This window comes from Amorphotheca resinae (assembly GCF_003019875.1).
Source record: "Amorphotheca resinae ATCC 22711 unplaced genomic scaffold M430scaffold_11, whole genome shotgun sequence".
NCBI lineage: Eukaryota > Fungi > Ascomycota > Leotiomycetes > Helotiales > Amorphothecaceae > Amorphotheca > Amorphotheca resinae.
This window is the reverse complement of record NW_020194481.1, coordinates 352871-377639: the sequence shown is the minus strand read 5'-3', so window position 1 is coordinate 377639 and position 24769 is coordinate 352871. Positions and strand designations below refer to the sequence as shown.

The 24769-nt window shown below is 50.1% G+C and overlaps 6 protein-coding genes across 6 annotated transcripts; 3 read left to right on the top strand and 3 right to left on the bottom strand.

Annotated features, from left to right (window-relative positions):
* The first annotated feature begins 795 nt into the window (after window positions 1–795).
* Window positions 796–4987, top strand: M430DRAFT_36884 (hypothetical protein). Its single transcript, XM_024867010.1, has one exon. The coding sequence runs from the start codon at window positions 1068–1070 to the stop codon at window positions 4716–4718; it is 3651 nt and encodes a 1216-aa protein (XP_024717786.1). The 5' UTR covers window positions 796–1067; the 3' UTR covers window positions 4719–4987.
* Window positions 4988–5167: 180 nt separating this feature from the next.
* Window positions 5168–8662, bottom strand: M430DRAFT_145571 (hypothetical protein; the record flags this gene model as incomplete). Its single annotated transcript, XM_024862958.1, has 8 exons — window positions 5168–5997; window positions 6050–6356; window positions 6417–6499; window positions 6549–7873; window positions 7929–8099; window positions 8155–8322; window positions 8379–8521; window positions 8591–8662. Coding segments are annotated over 8 exons (2891 nt in total), but the record flags the coding sequence as incomplete, so codon positions are not given.
* Window positions 8663–9040: 378 nt separating this feature from the next.
* Window positions 9041–14439, top strand: M430DRAFT_61032 (hypothetical protein). The gene is made up of 3 exons (XM_024868896.1): window positions 9041–9393; window positions 9457–9778; window positions 9830–14439. Exons 2-3 carry the CDS (start codon window positions 9494–9496, stop codon window positions 14333–14335), a joined length of 4791 nt encoding a protein of 1596 aa, XP_024717784.1. The 5' UTR covers window positions 9041–9393; window positions 9457–9493; the 3' UTR covers window positions 14336–14439.
* A 776-nt stretch (window positions 14440–15215) lies between these two features.
* On the bottom strand, window positions 15216–20273 carry M430DRAFT_126874 (hypothetical protein). The gene is made up of 5 exons (XM_024862003.1): window positions 19854–20273; window positions 19494–19792; window positions 19059–19433; window positions 17988–19007; window positions 15216–17922 (listed from the first exon to the last, which is right to left on the bottom strand). Exons 1-5 carry the CDS (start codon window positions 20184–20186, stop codon window positions 15336–15338), a joined length of 4614 nt encoding a protein of 1537 aa, XP_024717783.1. The 5' UTR covers window positions 20187–20273; the 3' UTR covers window positions 15216–15335.
* Window positions 20274–20859: 586 nt separating this feature from the next.
* M430DRAFT_30514 (hypothetical protein) lies at window positions 20860–21932 on the bottom strand (the record flags this gene model as incomplete). The annotated part of the gene is made up of 2 exons (XM_024865955.1): window positions 20860–21452; window positions 21584–21932. The coding sequence occupies 2 exons, from the start codon at window positions 21930–21932 to the stop codon at window positions 20860–20862; spliced, it is 942 nt and encodes a 313-aa protein (XP_024717782.1).
* Window positions 21933–22229: 297 nt separating this feature from the next.
* M430DRAFT_36880 (hypothetical protein) lies at window positions 22230–24424 on the top strand. The gene is made up of 3 exons (XM_024867009.1): window positions 22230–22968; window positions 23037–24139; window positions 24253–24424. Exons 1-3 carry the CDS (start codon window positions 22637–22639, stop codon window positions 24378–24380), a joined length of 1563 nt encoding a protein of 520 aa, XP_024717781.1. The 5' UTR covers window positions 22230–22636; the 3' UTR covers window positions 24381–24424.
* Window positions 24425–24769: the final 345 nt, after the last annotated feature.

Here is a 24769-nt window from a genome sequence, read left to right as displayed (position 1 = left end):
GAACAGTAACGGCTAGCGCGTGAAACTGCGACAGGTTAATACAGGTTAATAAATAGGTAGGTAGACAACAACTACTACTATATTTATTGGGATCTATTGGCTCCAGATTATCGAATGATAAATAACCAACAACCCGGACACGGACGAAATATATCAATCCAAGATTCCAAACAAGACCAGCGGGCCAGCAGGCAAAGAGCAAAGCAGTCCTCTTTTCCTCTCCTCTACGTACATCAATCATGTTTACCTTTACCCGCCCGCCTCTGGCCGTCCGGAGGGGCGCAGCACGGACGGCAAACGACTGTACAGAATGCAACAACGTCTTCTATAAGGGAATGGGTCCATGGATACTCTCTATTGCAATTCAGCAATTGGAATTGCTTTACTGAGGTAGTGTATGTCTCGGGGTCATTGAAATGGCACTACGGTGCAGTCCATGGCTCTGCTATTATACAGCGTAGGTAAGGGAAGGAATCCCAGAGCTAAGGTGGCAGACATGCGGAGCCAACTGCCTTTACCTTGTATGCTTGTTCTGAGCCTTCTTTTACATTTTACATTTTATCTTTTACCTTTTACCTTTTACCTTTGTCCTTTGTATCTTCTTAACCTTTCAATAGATTGGCTATACGAGTACCATCATCCAAAGTGGCTGACACCAATCAGCGTTCACTCTGCCCGCTCCCGCCACCAGCCACAATTCATGCCCTATTTATAAGGCCATAAATATATTCACTGTCCTGGACCCTCGAAATATGACGTCCATTTGCACGACTCCCCGTGTTGCCTACAACCTACATTTACCTTACCCAAAGGCACTCGGGACAAAAGAATAGAACACATCGGAGGAGATCTCTCTGTCTCTTTCTTTCCTTCCTCTCCTCTTCTTCTTCTCTGCAGCATCTCTTGCGCCTCGCCACCTTCACTCCTACATCCCATTTCGCTATCTTTGGATGTTATTTTCTCTCTCTGGCTTATCTCAGCTCACCACGACTTGATGAGCCCTTTTTCCATCTATGCTTTTGATGGCTTCATAATCCCGATCCTACATCGAACGAACGCCAGCTGAGATGTCTTCCCCCGCTGGGTCCTCGGCCCCGGCCGGGTCCAAGAATGCTTCGCATTCCCCCTCGCCGACGGGAGATGTTAACTTGCATCGGGAGAAGGCAGACACCATTGCAGAAGCTGCTGCTGCCGTCGCAGATGAATCTCTTCGAGATGACCCTAACCACCACGACCCCCTGCCAACCGATGAAGCCAGTGCGTTGAAGGACTTGACAGAGAATGTTCGCGACCAGGACGATCTCGAGCGAGACATCACGAACCAAGCGAACCTGGTAATGATCGAGCAAGAGGACGAGAGGGACCAGAAGAGGATTGTCAAGGTCAACGGCAGTATCGAGAAACTTGAACGCCAGAAAAGCGTACAACGCCGACGGCTGGACACGCTTGCGAATAATCCCCTGATGCGCGCACGATGCGTGACAGAACTCGAGCGTATCGATGCTGAAATCGCGGCTTTGAAGAGAGACATCGTGGACATACAGAAGCGCATAGATGAACGACACCAGTATGACGGAGTCGAAAACGACGAGCAAGACGCTGCTGCTGGCAACAAGAGGCTACCAAATGAGAGTCAGCGAGACTTCCTTATTCGTACGGGCAAGATCACGCCGTTCTCTCGAATGCCAGGGAGAGACACGGGTGGTCTTAACGGAGATCTCACAGAGGCGCTGATGGATGCGGAGGAGGAAGCTGAGGCGGATGCAACTCAGGTCGCTGATGTAGAGCCTCAGTCTCACCAAAATCTTCGTCTACCTGGCTTCGCAGATATACCGGACAGCGCTATCACTACTCCCGAGAGTGAGTTCTCATTGCGCCCCCGCAAGAAGAGACGATTAGAGGGTGGTCTGTCTGGTCCTCAAACTCCGATAGCTACCACTGACGAAGACGCCGCGGATACGTTTACTCCCGAGCTCTCAGACGAACAGCTCGATGAATCTGAAGATGATGAAGATGATGATCATCTCATGACTGAGAGAACTTCTAAAAGGAAAGTTTCTGGAAAGACAAAGGCCGAAAAGATAGATCTCACTGGTATTGATGATGGCAATGAGCAGATGTACCAGAAGAGACTCAAGAACTGGGTAGAGAAGAGAAGCGCGGCGCGGCGTCGCAAACTAGAGCAAGGCCAAGCTAGGGATGACGAACTGGTAGCTGAGGATGCGGAACAAGAGGAATGGTTTAAGCCATGTCCAGATGCACCTGATCATCAATTCGAAAATGGCATCAAGCTTCCAGGCGATATCTATCCTGCCTTATTCGATTACCAGAAGACTGGTGTCCAATGGCTTGGAGAATTGTATAGCCAGCAAGTTGGTGGCATCATTGGAGATGAAATGGGTCTTGGGAAGACAATCCAAATTATATCTTTCCTCGCGGGACTGCACTACAGCAAGAAACTCACTAAGCCTATCATTGTGGTCGCCCCTGCTACGGTCCTACGTCAATGGGTCAACGAATTTCACAGATGGTGGCCACCTCTACGCGTGTCGATTTTGCACAGTTCAGGTAGCGGTATGCTCAATATTGGTAGCGAAGGTCGTATAGAGGAGGTAGAGGAGATGTATGGTCGGGGAGACAAGAAGCCTGCGAGATCGCAGAAAGCAGCACAGAAGATTGTGGATCGGGTTGTGAATCATGGTCATGTGCTGGTTACAACTTACGCTGGGCTCCAGACCTATTCCGATATTCTTATTTCCGTCGACTGGGACTACGCTGTACTCGATGAAGGCCATAAGATCCGAAATCCAAATACTGCCATCACCATTTACTGTAAGGAGCTACGAACTGCGAATAGAGTAATCCTTTCGGGTACTCCGATGCAGAACAACCTGATTGAGCTTTGGTCTCTATTCGACTTTGTCTTTCCTATGAGACTTGGCACTCTTGTTAACTTCCGACAGGCATTTGAGGTGCCCATCAAGCTTGGCGGTTATGCCAATGCCACCAATCTACAGGTCCTAACGGCCACCAAGTGTGCAGAGACTTTGAAGGCTGCCATAAGTCCATATCTCCTTCAAAGATTGAAGGTAGACGTTGCTTCAGATTTGCCCAAGAAGAGTGAGCAGGTCCTATTTTGTAAGCTCACCAAGCCTCAACGAGAGGCCTATGAGGTTTTCCTTGCTTCCAATGAGATGCAATCGATCTTGAAAGGCTCGCGTCAATCGCTGTACGGAATTGATATTTTGCGCAAAATATGCAACCATCCAGATCTCCTTGACCCGCGATTAAGGGGCAAGCCGGGCTATAAATGGGGAAATCCGAACAAGTCTGGGAAGATGCAAGTGGTAAAGGCCTTGCTAGAAATGTGGAAGCGATTTGGCCACAAGACATTACTATTTAGCCAGGGTGTTCAGATGCTCAACATCATTGAAGAGTTTGTGAAAGGACTCGATGGTTTCAACTATCTTCGAATGGATGGCGGTACCAATATCAAGGAAAGACAAGGTCTCGTTGATCGGTTCAACAACGACCCTGACCTGCACGTGTTCCTGCTCACAACAAAAGTTGGAGGTCTTGGTGTCAATCTGACAGGTGCAAATCGGGTCATCATATTCGACCCAGATTGGAACCCTTCTACGGATGTCCAAGCTCGTGAGCGTGCTTGGCGTCTTGGTCAGAAGAAGGAGGTCACCATTTATCGCTTAATGACTGCAGGCACCATTGAAGAGAAGATTTATCATCGACAAATCTTTAAACAGTTCCTCACAAACAAGATCCTCAAAGATCCAAAACAGCGTCAGACCTTCCAAATGAAGGATCTCTATGACCTTTTCACATTAGGCGGAACAGATGATGGTACTACAGAGACTGGCCAGATGTTTCAAGGGACTGAGGTTAAATTTAAGGAGGACCCTGAGCCTCCCGCCCCTGAAGATTACACTACTTTGGTTGGAACCAATGCAGCATCTGCAGTACAAAATGATGTTGTGAGCCAGGGTATCGTTCACGCCGATTCTGCGGTAAAGCAGGAGCAAGGAGACAGCGATACCGACGTTCGCAATTTGACCGGCGTTGCAAGCCTTGAAGCTTTCCGTGGCGATCCTGCTGAAGATAAATCGTCCTCTAACGAAACCAGACTAATGGAAGGCATCTTCGCACGATCTGGGGTACATAGTGCCCTTGAGCACGACCAGATCATTAACGGCAAGAAGAAGGTCGCAGCTGACCGAAGCATGCTCGAGCGTGAGGCCAAAAGAATTGCCGCTGAAGCTGCTGCCGAGTTGCGTAAAGCCGGTGAAGCTGCAAGTAGTATCCAGCCTGGCACAGTAACCTGGACCGGGGAGTTTGGTTCAGCCGGAAGGCCGGTAAACATTCGACGAGGAGCAGGACCTAGCTCAGCAGGAATCCTCGCTGGACTAGCCGACAGGCAAGGCTTGTCAAATGGTGAAAGTGCCAGCAGCTCAAGGTCTGGAACTCCAGGCGCCGCGGAGCGAGTGCCCCGGGGCAAGGACTTTATGAAATTAATCAGAGATTTTATAAAAAGACAGGGCGGATCAGTGCCTAGTCAGGCGTTGGTGAACCATTTCAACCGTATGTGCAAGACGCCGCAACAAACCGCCGAGTTCAAGCACATGCTAGGTGAAATTTCCACGCTCGAGAAAGGCACGACTGGTCGAATGAGGGGCCGATGGGTATTGAAGGAAGAGTTCAAGTAGGTACCTACCTAGTTCACGGGTACCCTACCTTAGATAACGCCGTTGGCATTACCTAGTCAAGGCAAGAGAGTGGCCATGCATGCATGGTGAATCAGGGACTGCTGCATTATGAGGATGATATGCGATATGTGGGATTTTTACAATTGAAAACAGCGGCGGCGTCTGGAGCATTTACAGTAGATATGCGGGCGACATATCTACAAATTCTGTAGACCGATATCATCCAAGGAACGCAATAATAATGAGGCATACATAGCCTTCTTCAGAGCATTTGATCCTCTTGCTTCTTTCTATAACAAGGTGGGTACCTAGCATTCGTGATTCTAGGACGCGATGGAGCATTGGGAACGGACGAATGAATGGATATAAGTCAGTCATCTATCTCATGAATCTACTAAATCCAGCACCATCATTCTTGCAAATTCACACGCTGGCTATGTATGTTCGGGGACAGTAGTGCAAAACAGATCTATCATAGAAGAACGACTATTTTTCGCTCATCTCACTGACCTACTAGTAGTAACTGACGCTAAAATTATACAACAACACACACACACATAGGATTCTTTTTGTTTTTCCGACCATTCATTCCATCGCCTCATATCTATCATTTGTGACCTCATGATTTCCTGATTTCCTGATTTCCTTTCCTTTCCTTTATTGCATGTATGATACCAAGACGCTCTTCGCCTCGGGCGACAATCGCTCATTAACGTATCCTCCAATTGCCCCTCCGTGGCGTGCGTCTGCGGTTTTGAGATAGGAACCCACCCAGGATTTCACATCTGTCACCTCGGGCCAGTCGTCTCGCGGTGCTTTCTTGCATGTGCTTAGCTGGGTGAAGCCTACTCCGAAGCTCAAGTCGTCCACATCGGCCTCGGCAACCACGTCATCCGCAGCAACTGGCATTGGCGGGTTTTCCAGCAGCTTCAGCAAAGCTTCGCAGGTCTTTCCCCAACCTTTGACATACTTCACCGCAAAGGCTTGCGAGTCGGTGAGGGTTTTGGTCAAAGATATGACGGCCAGCTTACGTTCCAGAGGTCGAGCCAGTTGCTGTGTTGTCGGGAGAATAATCGTGAGGTAGATTGGGACAAAGACGGCATCTTGAACGGTATCAGAATTTCGGATGAAGAAATCAGCACCTAGACCTGACTGGTCGCGAGAAGAGATGAGGTGGTAAAAGCGTACAAAGCGCTGCTTAAACCTCTCGGGTGGGTTATTATTCAGGCGAGTAAATATGATGGTGAGGATGGTAGGGAAATATTGCTGAATAGCAGAGCTGAGAATTGTTAGTGTGTTGTTACAAGTGACTGGGGAATCGCAAGACTCACACTTCACATGATGTAATAACTGCTTCCAAGATATCGAAGGAATAGAGCTCCGTCTTCGCTTTGCCGGACATAAGCTTCTGGAAGATTCCTAGAACTGGCTCTACTTGATTGTTCGCAACAATATCTGCTGCGCTTCTCGGTATGATAGACGACAGCAGCCTAGAGAGCGCTGGTACATTTCCTCTTGATTCCCAAAGCGCCGGCATGAGGATTGGGGCAATCAGGGCTTTGTAGAAGTCGGATAATGGGCCATGAGGCCGAGCCTCGAGAAGTGCTGCAAACAACTGGAAGACGTAAGGCATGAATTCTATTTAAAAAAAAGTTGATCAGTAAACCTCTCAAAGCAGTGAAAGCAGTGCTATCTCACCCTGCACATCATTATGAAGAATTGCAGCGAATGGGGGATATAAGTCATTCTCGAGCTTTTCTGGTTGGGAGGGAGCGGAGTATCTATCATCATCAGTATAACAAATTCTCGAGGACTCGTTGTTAAACTTACCTGATGAGCGCACCCATGGCTTCAAAGTGATAGTAGTAAAATCGTGGGTTGCTTGGATTTTGGCCGATGATGGCAGTGATCTTGATCAAGTGTTGGAGAACGCTATCTGTCAACGGAACAACGCCTTCTTTGATGACAAGCAACACTCTCATGACACAGCGCATAAGGAACTCGTTCTCTTGGATCTTTTCTGGCGCCGAATCCTTTTCAATCAATTGGAACAGGTGTTCCAGGAGATCCTTTGCAAAGGGTTCGACATCCTCCTTTCCAAGAATGTGTACGCCGGAATCGTTGGTGAGGAATAAGACTCGCTCCACAGCAATTGCAGCATAAGTGTAAACCACATAGTTTGATGATGCCAAATTCTTTACCAGGGGCGGGAAAGCAGCACTCCATTGTTCTTTAGTCAACAGACTTCGGAAGGTATAGAGGAACTTGATAGCGTCCACCTTCAAAATAGGCTCCACTCCTGTATCCGCAAGCAAGTCACTTGCAATATTGTTCTGGAAGAAATCGACTACACTGACCAACGGGTTGGTTGTCTTTACACCGTGAGTGGCTGTGATGACCCCCTTGGCCGCAATTGCTGAAAACAAGTATACTGCAGTATCTTTCGACTTCCATTCCGAACCAGGGTTCTGTGTAAATGTTGCAAGGTAGTGCGTGATGTACCGGCCAACGACATCCGTCACCAGCTGCTCGAACTTTTCCAGGAGTCTCCGTAGGAAATCCGTTGCTGCTCTCCGTCGAGTGTCTGCGTCTGATCCTTCCAGATCTCGGCGGATGTACTCAATAGGTTCATCCTCGAATTGCTCAATGTCCGATTCTCTCAAGCTAACATTTGGCAGTATAACCTTCTCAACCACCTGTCCCAGGACGCTATCATCATTGAAAGTCACGGCGTGCTTATCCTGACTTGCAACAGCAGTCAAGAAATGCAAAGCCTTGCTGACCAATATGTCGTATTTCGTCTCTGGTCCAATTGTCGTAAGTAAATTCCACGTGCTAGTGATGAATGGCTTGCAAAGCTCTCCGAAAGCGTCTTCGTATTTCTGCATGTAAAGTGTTATGACCTCGCAAATTCCAGCCTTAACAAATTCCAGAGGTCCAGATTCCGAGTCATCGTCAGTGGCTAACAGAGGATTTTCGTATGTGAGGTATTTGTGCAGCAACGATGTGACTTCGGCAAGATTATCTTCGAAAATAGGAGGGAGATCCTGACACGACAGATCGTAAAATATCTTGACGAGAAGGTTCATCACCTCAACATGTTGCTTCAAGACCTCTTTATTGCTCTTGTTCGCTTCGATCTGTTGATCAGTGCTCTACCGGAACACAGGTTAGTGCGCGATGACGAGAAGGAGTGCAAAAGGGTCATACTCCAAGTAACTGCACGTATGCTTGTCCGAATTTCCCCAAGACGTGGTTGATCTCTATGTATAGATCATCAGAGGCAAAGAGTGGTCTCCAACGCTTGAAGATAGAATGTGCGACTTCCAATACCCCGATGTTGACCTTGGCATTGTCTGGACTCAGACGTGACACCAAATCCTAGAAGATATCAGCAAGAGGTCGCAACATTATCAGAGGCACAAGAACCACTCACATCTACCAGCGTATCCCAGCGAGTCCAAAAGTCAGAGTCGGCGATGACGCTGATTGTTTCCCCTAGTTGTGATTGAATGCTGGCAGGAACTGAGATCATGAGACCTATCAGTTCCTTTTTGATGGTCACAACTTCATCCTGTGGCAATTTATAGTTCCCCTCCTCGTCCTGAAAGCTGTATCAGAAGTTGTCGCAGCAAGGTTGCCTGTGAGAGAGCTACACACCACCCAGTTGAACTTAATGAAGTTTTTGAAGCACAGCGCTCCGGAGAGGCGCGTGGTAAGAGGCAGAGCTTCGGATGCGATAAGGTTGAGTAGAAGGAGAGAAAATCCAGGTTTTGCCTCTTCGGTCTTGAGCGCGGCTTCAGCTGTAAAAATTGGAAAGTCAGTCGGCCAGTCCACCACCGTAAACACAACAAACGAAGATGTTTACTTACCCAACTTGTGTTGCCTAGGATCCAAAGTAGCCTGCAGCAGTTGGGCAACAGTCTCCAACTGTGAAGCCATATTGAACTGAAGGGAAGTCCGATCTCGAGATAGCGGGCGGGGCGGCACAGTATTAACTAAGGGAAGAAGAGTGTTTCTATGAGGCGGAGATGGGGGTTCAGTTGTTGTGCAGTGTCCCACGGTAGAGCTTCTAGAAAATCAAAGTGGCTTGAGCGCGTTGTGGCTAGTGGGGTAAGTGTGGCTTGTCAGCCGTGCGTGAACGGCGGAACTTTGACCGAGAGGTGTGGCTGGTGAGGAGGGGCTGATAAGTGGCTGATGCGTGGCTGGTGATACCTGATACCTGATACCTGATACGTCTTCCCGTGACTAATAAAAGTCTAGCTATCCTTGGCCCCAGGACCCTGCTCTTGTCTTGTTCTCTCCCGCATGACAATGGCTTGCCTTTGCTCCATGCCTCCCTCCGTCAGATGCTCTTCTTCTCTTTACTCTTCTTGCCGCCTCTACAGAGATACGATACGATAGATCAACGCCAGCTCGCGCTTTCATGGAACTGAGAATCCCTCTTGTTCTGTAACCTTCGCCCCGGCCGCTGGTCTTACTATCAGCTTCAGCTTGCTGCTCCCCTCTACATACCCGGAATATGCTATGAGCATCGAGAATTCCCCGCTCCTGTCCACGCACTCTTGCGTATCCTGAGCTTGATGTGCATCTCAAACCCTCCCTCGTGTCTGTGGTCCGCAAACTCGATACAATAAGAAAAGTTCTGCTGCCGCATAGTCCCTCCACTCTCCTTGTACGTCCCCCAACCCCTGAATGCCCGCACCAAGAACTCCCAGCTAACAACCCTTGGGCGTAGTAGCATTTGGACTGTTTGTAGCCCCACTCGAGGCTCCATGTCTCCCCCTGGGGACGTAGCTGAAACCCCGGAACACAAAAGCGCAGGCGGCCTTGCCAGTGTCTTCAAGAGCTTGACTGGGAGCAAGCCTCTCAGGACCCAGGCGCCAGCCTCGATATCGCAGAAATTCAATGGAACCAGTTCCCCGAAGAAGGCAATCTATGGAGGCCCGCCGAATTACGAACAATTATTCGAACAATTGAAGGTTGGGAATCCTCTTGCAGATAGACTTGCTGCGGCAGAGTCCCTCCGCCATTCTGTGCAAGACTATCCACTTAGTAGTGTAAGTCAACCTAGATGAGCTTGGGAGCAATCAACTAAATAAGGCACTTAGGTGACGAGCATCTTCAAGGAAGGAAAAGATCTTATCGAATCGTCCAAACCCGTAGAAGCCAGAGTTGTAGGATTCGAGCTTTTAACTGCTTGTGTCCAGCATGCTTCTTCGACTGATCCGGAACGTTTAGCATATTTCCGCGTCCTTACTGCTCCTGCCAACCCCGATGATTTCCATCTGCAACTTGCATCTGTAATCGAGTTGGCGAAACATGGCAGGGATCTCTCTGGATTCCACTACAATGTTTTTCCCTTGCTGACTTCCTGGTTGCGTCAAACGTTTAATGTGATTTCGGCCGCACGTAAGCACGCAGGCCGACACAATCGGGCCCAAAAGGGCAAAGCTCCCCTCGGCGAAGAAACGAATCTAGCATTGCTCTTCGAATTCATCGTTGACGTGATTAAGTTCAGCTTCAATGTTTCGAATGAAGAGACTGTTAGTGATCTTATGGACGTTATCCTATACATCTGCGTTCATACCCCCCAGCCGAATGATTTGAAAGCCTGCATTAATGTTATCGATGCGACCATCACATATGGAGAGATCCCCAGCAACAAACTTGCGGATTGTATCAAGGTGCTCTGTTCTATACATTGCCTCGTCGACACTATACAGCCAGAAGCATGGCGCTCCATCAGCAATCTCTGCAGGTCTCATAATGGCCAGACAACGGTCAGGATCCTACTAGATATCCTTCGGAACCCCCCTTCCGATGGCGCCAATGAGAAACAGACAGTCCGTGAAATACGAGGGGCTTTATCTGTGTTGGAAAAGCTATTTGCGAAGGATGGTAAAGATGGCTATCCGCTTGTGCCCATGTCTCTCCTAATGGATGCACTCATGAGAGTCGTGAGCATCGAACACGGAAAGGTCGAAACCGACATAATGCGGCTGATCCTCTCCCTTTTCGATGATGGGGAGCAAGGAGTATTGGAGAATGTCATGGAAGAGGATTGGTCAGTATTGTTTGACGTGGTCCGCAAATGCTCTCGCCGAGCATTAGAAACCCCCGACGGCCGTCCACTCACCACCCGATCTCGCGGAGCAAGTCCTGTGGGCAAAGAACAGGTGCCTGAACAGGTGTCTGAACAGGTGCCTGCTACCACTGTGGGCCAAACTCTGTATAGTCTTATTATCCGAATTGAGGAGCTTCTTATCAGATCCTCTACAGGTGATTTTTTTCAGAGAGCCGACTGCATCAAGTTCTTCATCGATGTCCATCCTCACCTCCCGGAATCATGTGCCAAACTCGTTATCGATTACTATATAGAGTATCGATGTTGCTATCCTTCAGATGTGCAGTGGCAAGAGAATATTAAGATGATTCTGGGTGCCTTTTTTGCAGACCGGTCGCAACCAGCACATATCCGATTGCATGCTCTCAAAGCTGTCACTGATGTCTTTGAGGTAGTCGAAATGATGGATGAGCATGTGGATCCTGATTGTGTATGGACTTTTGTCACCGCTATCCTCGAGGATGTTGCAAACGAGAAGGATATTGCAATTCTACAAGAGGTGGTTGCCTTTTCTGTGGCTGTTGCTGTGACTGCGGATGAATCTCTGTTCAGTTGGATCATCGACTCCATACACGGGATTATTGCGAGTGATCGACTCCAGCCGCAGCCCGGATCTCCTACTGGGTCTCGACATAGCTTGGTTGGAACGAATCGGCCTACATCCTCCGTTGTGCCAAACCCCTTGGTACAAACACCATCCAATGTGGCCACCAAAGGTTTGGTCCAAATATTCATGAGGACCATGGACAGTTCAGGTCCAAAATCTCTTCGGGTGTTTGATGAGTTACTCTGGGTTACGAAATCTCACGATTGCGAAACCGATGCACGCATTTCAGCGATGAAGATGCTGTTTAGATTGAGAGCCGACTGGGCAAACAGGATTTTCTTGACTCCTTTCACCGAATCAGATGCATTAGCAGCCTCTCTCTTCCGTACAGCGACCTCGTTGGCAAGAAAACAAGCCACGGATGAGGCATCTCACTACGGTCGATCTTTCCGAGCTGAAGACGCAAGTACTGTTCGTATCGCAAGAAGCCCTTCCTTCGGCCAGGGTCATTCTCAAGGCAGACTTCCGCTTCGGACAAGCAGTGGTGTGAATAGGACGCTTCAGAAAAGTCCTCAGTTGTGGATGTATCCTGACCCTGATGCGCTTCCCGAGACAGCATCCAACAAAGCCAGTTCGTTGCTGGCTTCTTTCATCGAATTCGAAGAAGATGATCACGGCGTACCAACTCCATCGAGTCAAGTCGCATTAAACATCGGTCTGTATCTTGAAACTATCGTTAATCTCCTAACGCATGGTTGTGATTGGGAGGTCTACAGCTACATTCTCGTACACTTGGCCTCTCAGTTGACGAATCATGCTTTATTCAAGGGTGCTGTTCCACAGATCAAATTATTGAGAGATCTCTTATGTGAGCAGATCAAAAACAATACCTTTTATGAACCTCCGGTATCTTCGGGACTGCGCAAGGCTGATGTCGCGATCTGCCTCTTTCAGACATTAGCGATGATCGTGAGTTACCATAGATATTTCTCCAAGGGTGAAGAAGACGACATTGTAAGGACATTTGCCCAAGGCGTAGGGACGCTGGATCGGGCATCCAAGTGTTGCATCCACGCCCTCTCTATATGTTGCCACGAGCTCCCTGCATCAACAAGCAAGGCACTTGTGACCATCCTTCAAAAGATGTCGCAAATCATCACGCAATCTCATGTGGCAGTGCACATTCTGGAGTTTCTAGCTTGTCTTGCTAGATTACCGAATCTGTACGTCAACTTCCGAGAGGAGCAGTATCGGACGGTCTTTATGATGTGTTTTCGATATCTGCAATACGTGCGAGACAAGCCAACCAAGGAATACTCCAGTCGAAACAGTCACCAACCCAGCCGGAATTCCGGCGTCTCGTCGGATGGTTCCCGGAGTACCACTGATAGTAATCTCGCGGATAGCAATTTCCAGCCAACCGCCTCTGATGACCTGCCACAATATGTGTACGCCCTGGCTTATCATGTCATAATATTTTGGTTCCTGTCCTTGAAGCTCACAGATCGTGCTGGTCAAGTCGGCTGGATTACCAAGAATCTTGTGTCGACCGATGTTAACGGCAAGGAAAGGATTGACGAGCAGGCGCAGGTCACACTAGATTTCATGCAGCGAGTAGCATATGCAGATGTTGACGAGTCGGCTGCCGACCCTACTTTCACTCGCGATCAATTTGGAGAAATCTTGAAGAAACGGTGGATAGTTGGTCAAAGCATCGTAACCGTTGAGCAAGCAACACGGGGAGGATGGGCTCAGATCACCAAGCGCCAGCCATCGGGGACTTCTTGCTACACCATACGTGAAAAGTTCACAAGACCCCCACCTCACCAGAGCCATTATCCTCAGGAGACAATACGAGATACTCGACATTCAGATGCGAATGTCGTCCTTCCAAGTCATCTTCTCCTTCAGTTAACGGCGTCGATTCCTCAATCAAACGACACATTGCGCCCCATTCCACTCCCTGATGACGAGAGAACACAAAGGGCTATCTCGTCTTTTGATCGCAATTTCACGGTTGACGGCCACAAAGTTGGCGTTATCTACATTGGAGAGAATCAAACCCAGGAAGTTGAGATCCTTGCAAATATCATGGGCAGCAGCGATTATACGACCTTCCTATCAGGCCTCGGGACTCTCACCAAGCTGAAGGGTGCCAAGTTCAATACGCAGGGATTAGATCGTGAATACGACTCTGATGGCGAGTATGCATTCTGCTGGCGGGATCGCGTTACAGAGATAGTGTTCCACGTCACGACACAGATGCCCACGAATCTGGATCACGACCCCCAGTGTATCGGTAAGAAAAGACACATTGGCAACGATTTCGTGAACATTATCTTTAATAACTCGGGGCTTCCATTCCGATTTGACACATTTCCTTCGGAGTTCAATTATGTCAACATTGTAATTACACCAGAATCGCGGGCAACCTTTGTCGCTACGCGCCAGCGGTCTGAATCTCATTCCAAGGACGCATTCTATAAAGTTCAGGTCATGAGCAAGCCGGGGTTTCCAGAAATATCTCCTGCATCGGAGACCAAGATTGTCAGCTTGATGGCTTTGCCTGGTTTCATCCGCTTGGTCGCTCTGAACGCCTCGGTCTTCTCCCTGGTATGGGCAAATAGAGAAGGTGGCGAATACGTCTCATCCTGGCGAAATCGACTCCGAGAGATCAATCGACTTCGGGAGAAGCATGGACCGAAGCAGACGACTTCGCCGCCAAGTACTTCAAATGGTTCATCTTATGATACCAGAAACATACGAGACAGTCTCAACAATCTCCGTCGAGCTTCCGTTGCAAATTTCTTGGCAGATACTAGCGAGCCGAGCTCCCAACGGTCTTCTGTCCTTTCCAGTACCAGTACAGAGACTGAAGTTGCTCCTGGCAGTGGAGCAGATGAAAGTATTGTCGATGATCTTGACTTTTCCAGGTGGGCGTAAACGGGTCTGGGCGTTGAGAATAAGGGGGAAATACCACAAAAGTTATTACTGTATTTATTTGACCTTTCTTCTCTTTTTATTAGTAGCTGATGTGAATGACACGTATTCACCTTATATACCAATGATGTACGGGCCGAAGAGTGATACATGAGGTAGGATCTCTAATCCACGCTAATCTGAGCTCAGGAGAAGGGAAAATAGGGCAAAGGAGGCTCAGAGCCTCAGGAGGTCCCTAACCTAAGACTGTGCCACTACTCTAACCTCATGGTAAGGATTTAATGTTCCTGATCGAGGTGGTTTTGGAGTTTTTTCTTTTTGGGGGAGGAGGGGGGGGGGGGGGAAGTCTGGCAGTAGGTCAATCAGATAACTTGATGCTCCCATTTATATATACAGGGCTCGACCCCATTGCCTACCTAGAGGGTAGCTACTAAGGTAGGTAGGTACTTCCAGAATAATATACAGTACGGGGCAAAGTCTGTTATTACAGGTTATATATAACTGAAATACTGGGGGGGGGGGGGGGATGATGTAAGTACCGAATGCTTGCCGCTGACACCCCCAGGGTTTTTTGACCCCTCAGATCAGGTGAAGAATGAAAAGATGGTCGAATCTTGATATGTTAGGTAGGTATACTAGAGGAGGCGTGGCGTTTGTTGGTGCAATGTGTGTGTGTGTAAGTAACACTGGTTCCGCAAATTTTCGTCCATATTCCACGATCGTGTTTTGTTTCAATATATGAATGTACCTAGCTACGCACATATATGCGCAGTTGTCTATCTACTTCTTCTCCTCAGTCACAGCATGCGTGTCTAGTTCTTGGCTGGATAGTCATCGCATCTAATCTAACACGGCAGATTCATCTACTTCAAATTACTGAGCGGTCCAGGGAGCAGGCATATATTCAAGCTGATTGATAAATCTATCTATAGGACTCAAGGACCAACCAAACGCATCTCCAAGAATAGACCTAGTCTGTGGTACCTTAAATAACATACTGCACTTAGCTTTGATCTCCAAATACAAGCTGCTCCAGCTTTTCCTTCTCTCCGCTCTCGTTCAGCATCCGGCGAAATTCGCCATTCGATTTCTGCAGTAGTTTCTTCGGCTCGTCGTACTCGACCACCCGCCCATTATCCATGACAAGGATCTTGTCAAAATCCACGATGGTGCTCAGGCGGTGTGCGATGACGATCAGGGTGCTGCCTTGGAATTGTTCGCGGATGCTGCGTTGGATCAACGCGTCGGTGGCCATGTCCACTGCGCTGGTGGCTTCGTCAAGTACCATGATCTTCGGCCGGGAGACGATAGCACGTGCTAGACATACGAGCTGTCTTTGACCCTGTGACAAGCTCAGCCCGCCCTCTGATATAGGGGAGCTGAGACTTTCAAACACTGTCTGGTCATCTCTCGGATGGCGAGATGATTCTGAGGATGCCGACGAGTCCTGTAGTAGATGCACATGTCTCAGCGCCTGCAAGAGGGCCGCATCGTCGTATGTGCTAAAAAGATCAAGGTTCGCTCTGAGAGTTCCTGAGAATAAGACCGGGTCCTGTGGGATAATAGCAAGCCGGCTGCGAAGCGCGTGAAGTCCGACCTCCGCAATATCTATGCCGTCGATGACGATACGACCAGATCTGGCTGCGATGAAGCGGAAAAGGGCTAGAGTGAGAGATGATTTGCCGCTACCTGTCCTTCCTATCACACCTATCCTCTGACCTCCTTCGATCGTAAGTGTCAGACCTTTGAGCACAGGTTGCAATTCCGGTGCATAGCCTGCTTCCAGCCCTTCAATATCGATATTTCCGTGGGTTGGCCAACTCTGCTGTGGCGTGATCCCAGATTGGTCTTCCATCGGCATGTTCGTGTATTCGACCACACGCTCGGTCGAGTTCATGTCTAATTCCATGGCCGAGTATCGCCGGATCATCTCGACAATAGCCTCACTATATTTCAGGGAGAAGCTCAATGCGAACCCGGCAAGCGCAGCATCGATTTGCGGACGTGCGGCGATGACTGATGCTACAGCAAACGCAAATCCTGCCCCTATAGCCCCCATCCGAATCGACATCCATCGTTGTGTAAGCCAGAGGTTCCAAGTCGAACGCGCGTACTCATCAAGCCGGTCGTGCATGCGGGATAGATACTCATCGGCTTTCCGGAAAGCGCGGATCGAAACGATTCCTGTTAACGTAGAGCCATAATGCTCAAAGACAGGTGATTGTGCAGTTGCTTCGAGTCGCTTGATCTCCCTTGCACCTGGCAAGTATTCAGCTGCGTAGTAGATAGAAATGGCGCTTAAAACTAGGGATGGAACCAGCATGTATGTTGATACGAACATTCCAGCAATGACAATTGCAAGAAATGAGAGACCCTCTTCCCAAAAATGGCTTATATCTCGAGCCAGCTTCGCGTCGATCGCGCTGAAGTCTGCGGCAAATCGGTTGAGGATCCTTCCCTGCGGCACTTTATCAAGCCATCTTAGAGGAGCGCGCAATACAGTGAAAGTAAATGCGTCAAACAGCTTTCGTGATGCCTCTATGCAGCCGCGGCAAAAGAAGACGAACTTGATCCCAGCGAGCACGGCAGCCAAAAGTGAGATAAATAGATACGAGCCAAGGTAAAAGTATAAGTGGCCGCTGCTCGAATCAAATGTCGCAGAGGAGTCCTCACTCGCAACCGTAACATGACTGCCATGTCCATCATCTTCAGTCCACACCTTCACAAGCCATGCGCGTCCCAATAGCGCGGCTTGAGCCAAACCGAATACGCCCAAAGCCGTAAACCAGAAAGGAAACCCTCCAGCAGCACTCATGTAAGATCTGTACACAAGCCATTTGATGTGCCCACGCTCTCGCACTTCTTCCTCGACAAACTTTGCCGGCTGTGGCGGCTCGATCCCCAACTCTTCCAAGGAGAAGTCTGAGCTGTCGCTAACTTTCCGGGTTGGGCTTGTCTGCGTACTTGAAGTCCCAGACACGCCTCTGGACCTACGCCGAGGCACTTGGGTAGTCGCTTGAGCAATACTGGATCCGTCGTCAGCCCCGAGCAGACGGACGACATATGATGCGCTAGACAAGACAAGTCCCTCATGGTGGGTCGCCAGTATACGAGTGCGGCCCTCTGCAAGCGGTCCTAGAAGCCCATGCTCGAGGATATGGCGGCCAACATGCGCATCAACAGCGCTGAAAATGTCATCTAGCACCAGCGTACCTGCCCGCGAATATAAAGCCCTCGCATATGTTATTCTCCACCTCTGACCACCGCTTAGGTTGATCCCATTGGCTCCTACCTCCGTTAGTTCACCATCTGGCATGATTTCGATATCTTTCTCAAGCGCGCACGCCCAGATAACCTGCTCGTAACGCTCTTGCAGATATGGAAGACCGAATAAGATATTGTCGCGGATAGTCGCGTTCTCTGTCCATGGAATTTGAGCTACATATGCGACTAATGAGTGATCGATCCAGTCTTCTTCTACAGAAGACTGCTTCGCTGGCAGCTTGATACTGCCTGCAATAACGTCCGATTCACCTAGAATGGAGGCTAGTAGCAGACTTTTCCCGCATCCTGTCTTTCCGCAAATGATGCTGTAAACAGTCAACAATACAATCGAATCTAGGAGCCAACGTCTGGTGGGTTGGGCGGGACACACCTCAGCTCGGCCTTGGGAAATTGTAGATTAAGATCTCGGATTGAGAAAGTGCCGCGACGCTCAGCGTCAGAAGGCCATCTGACTGTGGCTCCGTCAAAACTGACAACCTCCCCCGTCATCTGTGGCATCGTCTTTTCTTCTCTCTCGAGGTGCTGCTCTATCCTCGTAACACTCACATTGGCATCAACAGCCTCTGTAATGAGGTTAGGAACAACACTTAAGGCATATTCAAGAGTACCAAAGATCGATAGAGCAGTAAAAGCGACAGCTGGAGACATCCCACCATTCTGCCAACCATGTACCGCGAGTGCCACAGTGCTGAACAAGAGCGGCGCAGACATCCAGATACAAAGCAGACCGCTGGTAAGGATGTACACGAGCCACTGCTGCTTCAGCTCTCTGGTCCTGATATCCATAATCATACCTTGCCAGCGATCTTCTACAGCGGCAAACTTGATCTGGCGGATCCCCTGCAGTGCCTCTCCGATAAGTGCCATTCTTTGATCACGAATTGACATGACGGAGGCCTGAGCATCTGAATACTTGCGAGTCGCCCGGAGATTTAACGGCGTCAGAAGTATTGGCATGATCATGCCCGCACACACGCCGAGCCAACCAAGGAGTCTGAAGAGTATCACAAGCGCCAATATCAGGTTGACGAGGGTGCTAAGGAATAGATTGTTTTCCGCTGCGAAGTTAGATATGCGGACAGTATCGACACCGACCAAATTGATAAATCCTTGGTGTATGCTAGATGAAGCATCGTCGTCTTCAACCCCAGTCACGGTGGGCCCTTGATCCTCAGACGTCCTTGGACCTGTTGACAGGTGATCTAACAACACCTGGTTCTCACCCAACTCATCGTCCATTTCCAAATCCGTCGGATTCGGTTGTGCCTCCTTTTCATTGCTGACCTTGGCACCCTTGATGTCTTTCGTACGTAAGGACTTCTGAAATATCAGAGCAGCCAGTTGTGACCGCACTGGAACCGATAGGATCGCCCAGTTGACCCACTCTAGCCTGCGCAAGAAATCAACTGCCATTCGAAATTAGGTTTCCTCATCGACCTACCATGATTCGACCACCACTTGTGCTACCTTCGCCAGACCCAAGCTCATGACCCAGAACCAGACTTCAGAAGAATTGAAGTCGGGGGCATTTCGTTGCTCAAGCAGTCTCAGGATTTTGAGCATGCACATTTGAGGGGCGTACAAGGCAAAGCCCGAAGCCACGGTCAGGCCCCATTGTTGGAGAAACCTTCCTCGGTGCGCTAAGAATATTGTGAGCCAGAGCGATCTGGATTTCCTCTGCTTGGTTAGCTCAAACAGACGAACTAACAAGTTCTCCGACCGACCGGCTTCATCTAGTGTCGGTAGATGTTCATATTCGAGTCTTCCCTCAGTCTTGGCTCTGGAGAGAAGTGATCGCGCCCAAGAAAAGGAGTACCTAGTGGGTCGCGGTCAGTATTCAAAATAGTGATACACCGATACGCCTAGAGCCGGGTACCTTTGGATCGCCGAGACAGTGTATTGCTGGTCTACGGGTCGTCCGCGATAAAAAACGTCAGGTCTCCGAGGGAGAGAAAATGCACATGCTCCGGCTAACAAAAGGCATAAGACTTCGCCCAGAAGAACGACACTGATGCTTCGCTGCCCATTTTCTGCCGACCGATATATCTGATATACCCGATAAAGCGAGACGGATGAACTGATACCGGAAGCAATGCCGGCGCAGTATCCAATGTTGAACCTCTTGACCGGACTCGAGACAACAAAGAGCAATGCTATCTCACCTGCTATTAGCAGCTAACATACACGTCAGTACTGCATAAACTTGTTGTCCAGAACCGGATATGGCGCAACTCACGCGTGCTACGACCTCCAACAAAGACAGTGAAGGCAGTGTAGTAGCCACCATCCGTACAGTCACAAAGATGAAGTCCACCGTAACAAAGACTGCGGCAAGCGTCTTGGGCAGTCTATCAGAATACCGTGCCAATGTGTCCGAGTCCGCATCCCCATCCTTGTCACTGTATCCTTCAGGATGAGAGAGATGGCTGTATCTGTAGCCAAAGCGCCGCGCCCGCAGGCTCTGCAGTGACAGTGACCCCGAGGCTTCATAGTAGGCTCGCGCAGCAGTCAGGAAGGCACACGCGAGCGACAAGATGCTCTCAGGGGCGACGGCGGGCATGTTCAGCATCTGAATATTGACTGACGCTTGAGCTTCACATGAACATGAGGTTTCTCAAGTGGCCGCCGCAAATGAGAATATATGTTGGAAGAGCGTGGGAATCAAGAAAAATGAAGCAGGAATCAAGAGCGTCGGCCGATGTAAAGCGAGGGGAAGGCGATTTTTGCCTGTACTACCCCGTATAAGCCTATAACAGCAGCCCCACGCCATGGCGCAAGAGAAAGGTACTTAGGTACCGTACATGAGGAAAAGCGACAAGGGCTTACTCCAGGATTCGCCCCGGAACGTGCCCGGGCGATGTACTTACATGTATATGCAGTACTAACGGGTCAAGTAATACATGCAATAGTCGCCGAATCAGAACGCTGCTCACATCTTGACTGATCGACTGTGCAGGATTTGTGGAGCGGAGGATCAGTCAAAAAGTGAGCGATTCAGCTGAAGTTGAGAACCAACCATCGGCGATGGAAATACTATCCTTCCGGCGGACGCTAGGCCCGATCCCCCGTGTTACTTACTAATGGCGCATTGGCTAGACGATTAGTCAGGAGAACCCCGGACTCTTGCTTATCTTATCTTAAGGCCGATAAACGATCTATTACGGTACCGTACAGTACTGTACTATATAAGGCGTCTGTCTACAGAGGTCCCATAAAGCTTATATTGATCATCTCCTCCAAGTCTAAGACCAGAAAACCAGCTTTGTCTTCTCGCCCTCCTTCAACGGCGGCAGAACGCCAAAGAAGCTCGCCATCGCCATCCGCCGCCTCTCCCACCCTGGCGCCACGGGCAAGACCTGATGCATGTTGCGCGAGTTGAAGAAGTACAGATCGCCTGGCTGCGGCTGCAGCGGTGCCTTCTTGCGGCCCTCGACGAGGCCCTCAAAGTAGCCGTAGCCGTCGGGGTCCCGGTACGCCAGCGCGTCCGGCGTCCACTGCACATCGTGGACCAGCGTCCCGCCGCCCTCCATGGGCGCTAGGCACAGGTTGAAGACGGCCTGGTGAGTGACGCGGCTGATGGCCCACGGCTCCGTTCGGGTGTCGTACGGCGCCCAGTCGCAGTGAATTGGCGTACCGTTGTTGATGCCCCGCACGATCCCGGCAAAGTACTGCTCGTCCTCGCTGTCCTCGCGTGCTAGGCACACTTCCCAGTCGGCGGGCACGAGGGAGCGGATCAGGCTCATGACCATGGCGAAGACGTTGACGCCGACCTTCTCCCCCAGTTTGCCGTGCAGGTCGCCCAGCTCGCGGACCGCCTGGAAGTATTGCTGTTTCTCTGCCTTCTGATTAGCTCAAGCACCGCAGTATTGGTATTGTGCCTCTCAAGCGTCTTCTCGTCGAGCGATGGACGGTCGATCCATCCGAGCGTGAGTGAGCATGGAGAACAGAAGAGGGCCGGCTACTTACCATCACCAGATCTATTCTTCACGTCGTCCTCGCTCTGCGCCTGAAACTCAAACTGCGCCACGCCCACTTTGTCTAGCTGGGGGCCGATGGCATGCAGATACGGGGTGAATTCCGGCTCGAGCGCAGCTTCAAGCTTCGCGCAGAGTTCCTCAGAGAGAAAGCCAGGTTCGTGGATTAGAGGAGTGCGGCCTTCCAGTAAGTCGAGGAAGGATTCCGGCGTTGCCTTGACGGGGGCGGTGGTCTTCCATTTCGAGGCAGGCTGGGACTTGGAGCCAAGGTCCAGCGATGCTTTAGGAGCGTGGCCGTTTGCCTCGATCTTGTGGTCAGAAATGCTACAGGTCAAACTCATGTTGGAACTTGGTTGAGGCGACTGAAGGATAATTTCCCTGAGGTCAAATTGGAATTGCTGAGGAAGGATTTCAATGGTGCAGTATCGCAGAGCTTTGTGGGGTTTACTTGCCTTTAGGTGACATTAAGGGAAATAAATACCACGGAATGCGGGGGACGCTTTTCAGGATGTTGTGCCAATCAGCCGCCACCTAGCTGGGGATGTATCCTCTGACCGAATGGCACTGACATCCATAGAGGTACATATGCAGGTGAGGAAGCCGGAGCTGTTCCACTTCTGACGCATTCTATCGTTACTTGCTATTCGGCCGTGATCACCTTGTTTCCCCTCATTCGGTGGGACCGATGAAGAGCCTGATTTCTGAAGGGGTCCAGAGGTCCCTGTGCATGCAGGATACGATGAGAGCTGAAAGAGAGACCGCCAGGCAGAGAGGAAGCCAGGATCATACTGATGATCCAGACAGGATGCCGCCGGTAGTGGTGGAGTCTAACCCTTCTGGTCGAGTAAGAGACTCGTTGTTCTCCGCCGGTGACAAACAAGAGACACGCAAATTGCTTGGCCAGGAATGAGGGAGGCATTCGAATGTACTTCAGACAGATGCTAACGGACCCTTCATCTTGGTGACTGCGCTGGACTTATCTCTGTTCATGGCCAGAAATTCATCTGTCTGCCCATTCATTATATCTCACTATATGCCGGCAAGCATGGCAATTGAAGCACTGTTATCACCTGCTATTGCAGGTGTTGGAGCAGCACTGAGCATCATTCTCTACTTCGTTATCTCGCCTCTGCTTTCACCTCTCTCCAAAGTCCCCGCCGCCCACTGGTCGTCAGGGTACTCTCCCATCTGGATCCTGTGGACTCGGTGGCGCGGTAAAGAACTGAGTGCTGTATATGAAGCTCACCAGCGTCTCGGCCCGCTGGTCAGGTTGGGTCCCAAAGACCTCAGTGTGGCCTGCTACGACGAAGGTATCCGTAAGATCTATGGAGGCGGCTTCGACAAACCCGGGTACTACGATTTCTTCAGATACTATGGGTATGCCCCCCTCTACTGTTCGGCCAGTTCTTGGTGGGATCGAGACGAGAAGGCTTATGGTCGGATAGGAAGACGAATTCGTTCAGCAGTCTAAGCAAGCATGACCACACGTACCACCGAAAGCGACTCTCCGGCGTCTATACGAAATCTGCACTTTTCGAATCTGCAGAGCTTACGATCATGACTCGAAAGACGCTGTACGGTGTATTCGTCCCGCACCTCCTGGCAAAGTCAAAGGAACCACAGCCGACGGACTTACTCGAGCTGAGCTATTCCCTCAGCCTCGATCTTGTTACTCGATTTATCTTCGGCTATGCAAGTGGCTCCAAGTTCCTGGAGAGTCCGGAAGGTGAAACCCGCGAGTGGCTCGAGCACTACGAGAAGAGATATTGCTCAGAGTCGTTCTGGAGCCAGGAATTGCCAAATACGACCAAATGCCTTAACATGCTTGGCATCGACCTAATGCCCAAGGGCCACGCAGAATCGACGCAGTGGTTGGAACATTGGATGATGGAAATGTGTGATCAGGCTGACGTGGTTTTGGACAGCGCTCCCAGGAATCCAGAAGATACGCCGCTTGTCTACCGTCAGGTCAAAGCAGCGCAAGCCAAGCTGACATCAGAAACCAGTGCGCAGCAGGATCGTCTAGCAGTGGCGAGTGAGCTCTTCGACCATATGTCCGGCGCACGAGAGGTGCTGGGTCTTGTCCTTGCATATACGATCTACTATATCTCCAAACATCCACATGCGCAAGATCGGATCCGGGCAGAGCTCGTCTCGGCGGGGATTTCCATGAGAGTGCCATCTGGCGGCGAGGATGCAGAGCAAGCACCAATGCCGTCACCTTCCTCGTTGGACAAGCTTCCGTATCTCTCGGCAGTGCTCAAGGAGTCCTTGCGGATGCGCCCAAATAGCACACCATTGCCACGAGTGACGCCACACGACCGTTCTGTGTCGCTTGCAGGATATCACGATATTCCCCCAGCAACACGCGTAAACGCTTTTCAATGGCTTGTACACCGCGATCCATCCAAGTGGCAGGCAGTGGACGAATGGAGACCGGAGAGGTGGCTAGATGAGAGCAAGCGTGAGAAGGGGGGTAACGAAAGCCGCCTCTGGGCTTTTGGAAGCGGACCGAGGATGTGCATCGGCGAGCATTTCACTCAGTATGGTAAGTCTGACTCCCGTAAAACTTCTTCGTGGTCTTCGCATCCAATGAAGGAGGCATTGGTTTGTTTCTGGCCGTCTGAAATACTTAAATGCTGACTGCATTGGCTTCCCCAGTCATGCGCTACATCCTAGTCGTCATCTTCACCAACTTCAGATCGACAGTCGTTGATCAGGCTTCTTTCGGTCAGCATCCAGCTGGTTCGCTCGAAGACAAACTCTGGGCGCGCTTTGCGCCTTTGTGATGCACTCAGACCTAGTAAAAGCCAATCATCCAATTCAACCTGGTCTCAATCTCACTGTTTTCTCCCATTGCTTCTTGTGATCATGAATTGCTCGGTGTCTCTCGCTGCTTCCTATAGGGCAAGAGTCAAATCGTTGATGATCCACGCAGATCAGGCCTCCGATTTCGAGTCAATTAATCCTTGTTCAGTGCGGACCTGACGCCCCGAGGATCAGCGGTACCCCAGAGATTCGGCATGCCCTCCGTAGTTGACTGTTGATTGGCTATCGATCCTTGGAACGCCATGGTAAAATAGTAATACTCGGCTTACCGTATTTGCTCCAGAACATAATACTCTGCAATGCACGATCCAGGGGTCTCTCCATGATTCCACGCCCAGGGATGGTGGCG

What these genes read in the sequence shown, in the direction of transcription:
- M430DRAFT_36884 (XM_024867010.1), top strand. Translation starts at nt 1,068, where the DNA reads ATGTCTTCCCCCGCTGGGTCCTCGGCCCCGGCCGGGTCCAAGAATGCT.
- M430DRAFT_36880 (XM_024867009.1), top strand. Translation starts at nt 22,637, where the DNA reads ATGGCAATTGAAGCACTGTTATCACCTGCTATTGCAGGTGTTGGAGCA. An exon ending in GATTTCTTCAGATACTATGG is followed by an intron (nt 22,969 to 23,036) that starts GTATGCCCCCCT and finishes ATGGTCGGATAG; the next exon opens with GAAGACGAATTCGTTCAGCA. An exon ending in CGAGCATTTCACTCAGTATG is followed by an intron (nt 24,140 to 24,252) that starts GTAAGTCTGACT and finishes TGGCTTCCCCAG; the next exon opens with TCATGCGCTACATCCTAGTC.
- M430DRAFT_61032 (XM_024868896.1), top strand. Translation starts at nt 9,494, where the DNA reads ATGTCTCCCCCTGGGGACGTAGCTGAAACCCCGGAACACAAAAGCGCA. An exon ending in AAGACTATCCACTTAGTAGT is followed by an intron (nt 9,779 to 9,829) that starts GTAAGTCAACCT and finishes TAAGGCACTTAG; the next exon opens with GTGACGAGCATCTTCAAGGA.
- M430DRAFT_126874 (XM_024862003.1), bottom strand. Translation starts at nt 20,186, where the DNA reads ATGCTGAACATGCCCGCCGTCGCCCCTGAGAGCATCTTGTCGCTCGCG. An exon ending in TGTTGGAGGTCGTAGCACGC is followed by an intron (nt 19,793 to 19,853) that starts GTGAGTTGCGCC and finishes CGTGTATGTTAG; the next exon opens with CTGCTAATAGCAGGTGAGAT. An exon ending in CAAGTGGTGGTCGAATCATG is followed by an intron (nt 19,008 to 19,058) that starts GTAGGTCGATGA and finishes TTTCTTGCGCAG; the next exon opens with GCTAGAGTGGGTCAACTGGG.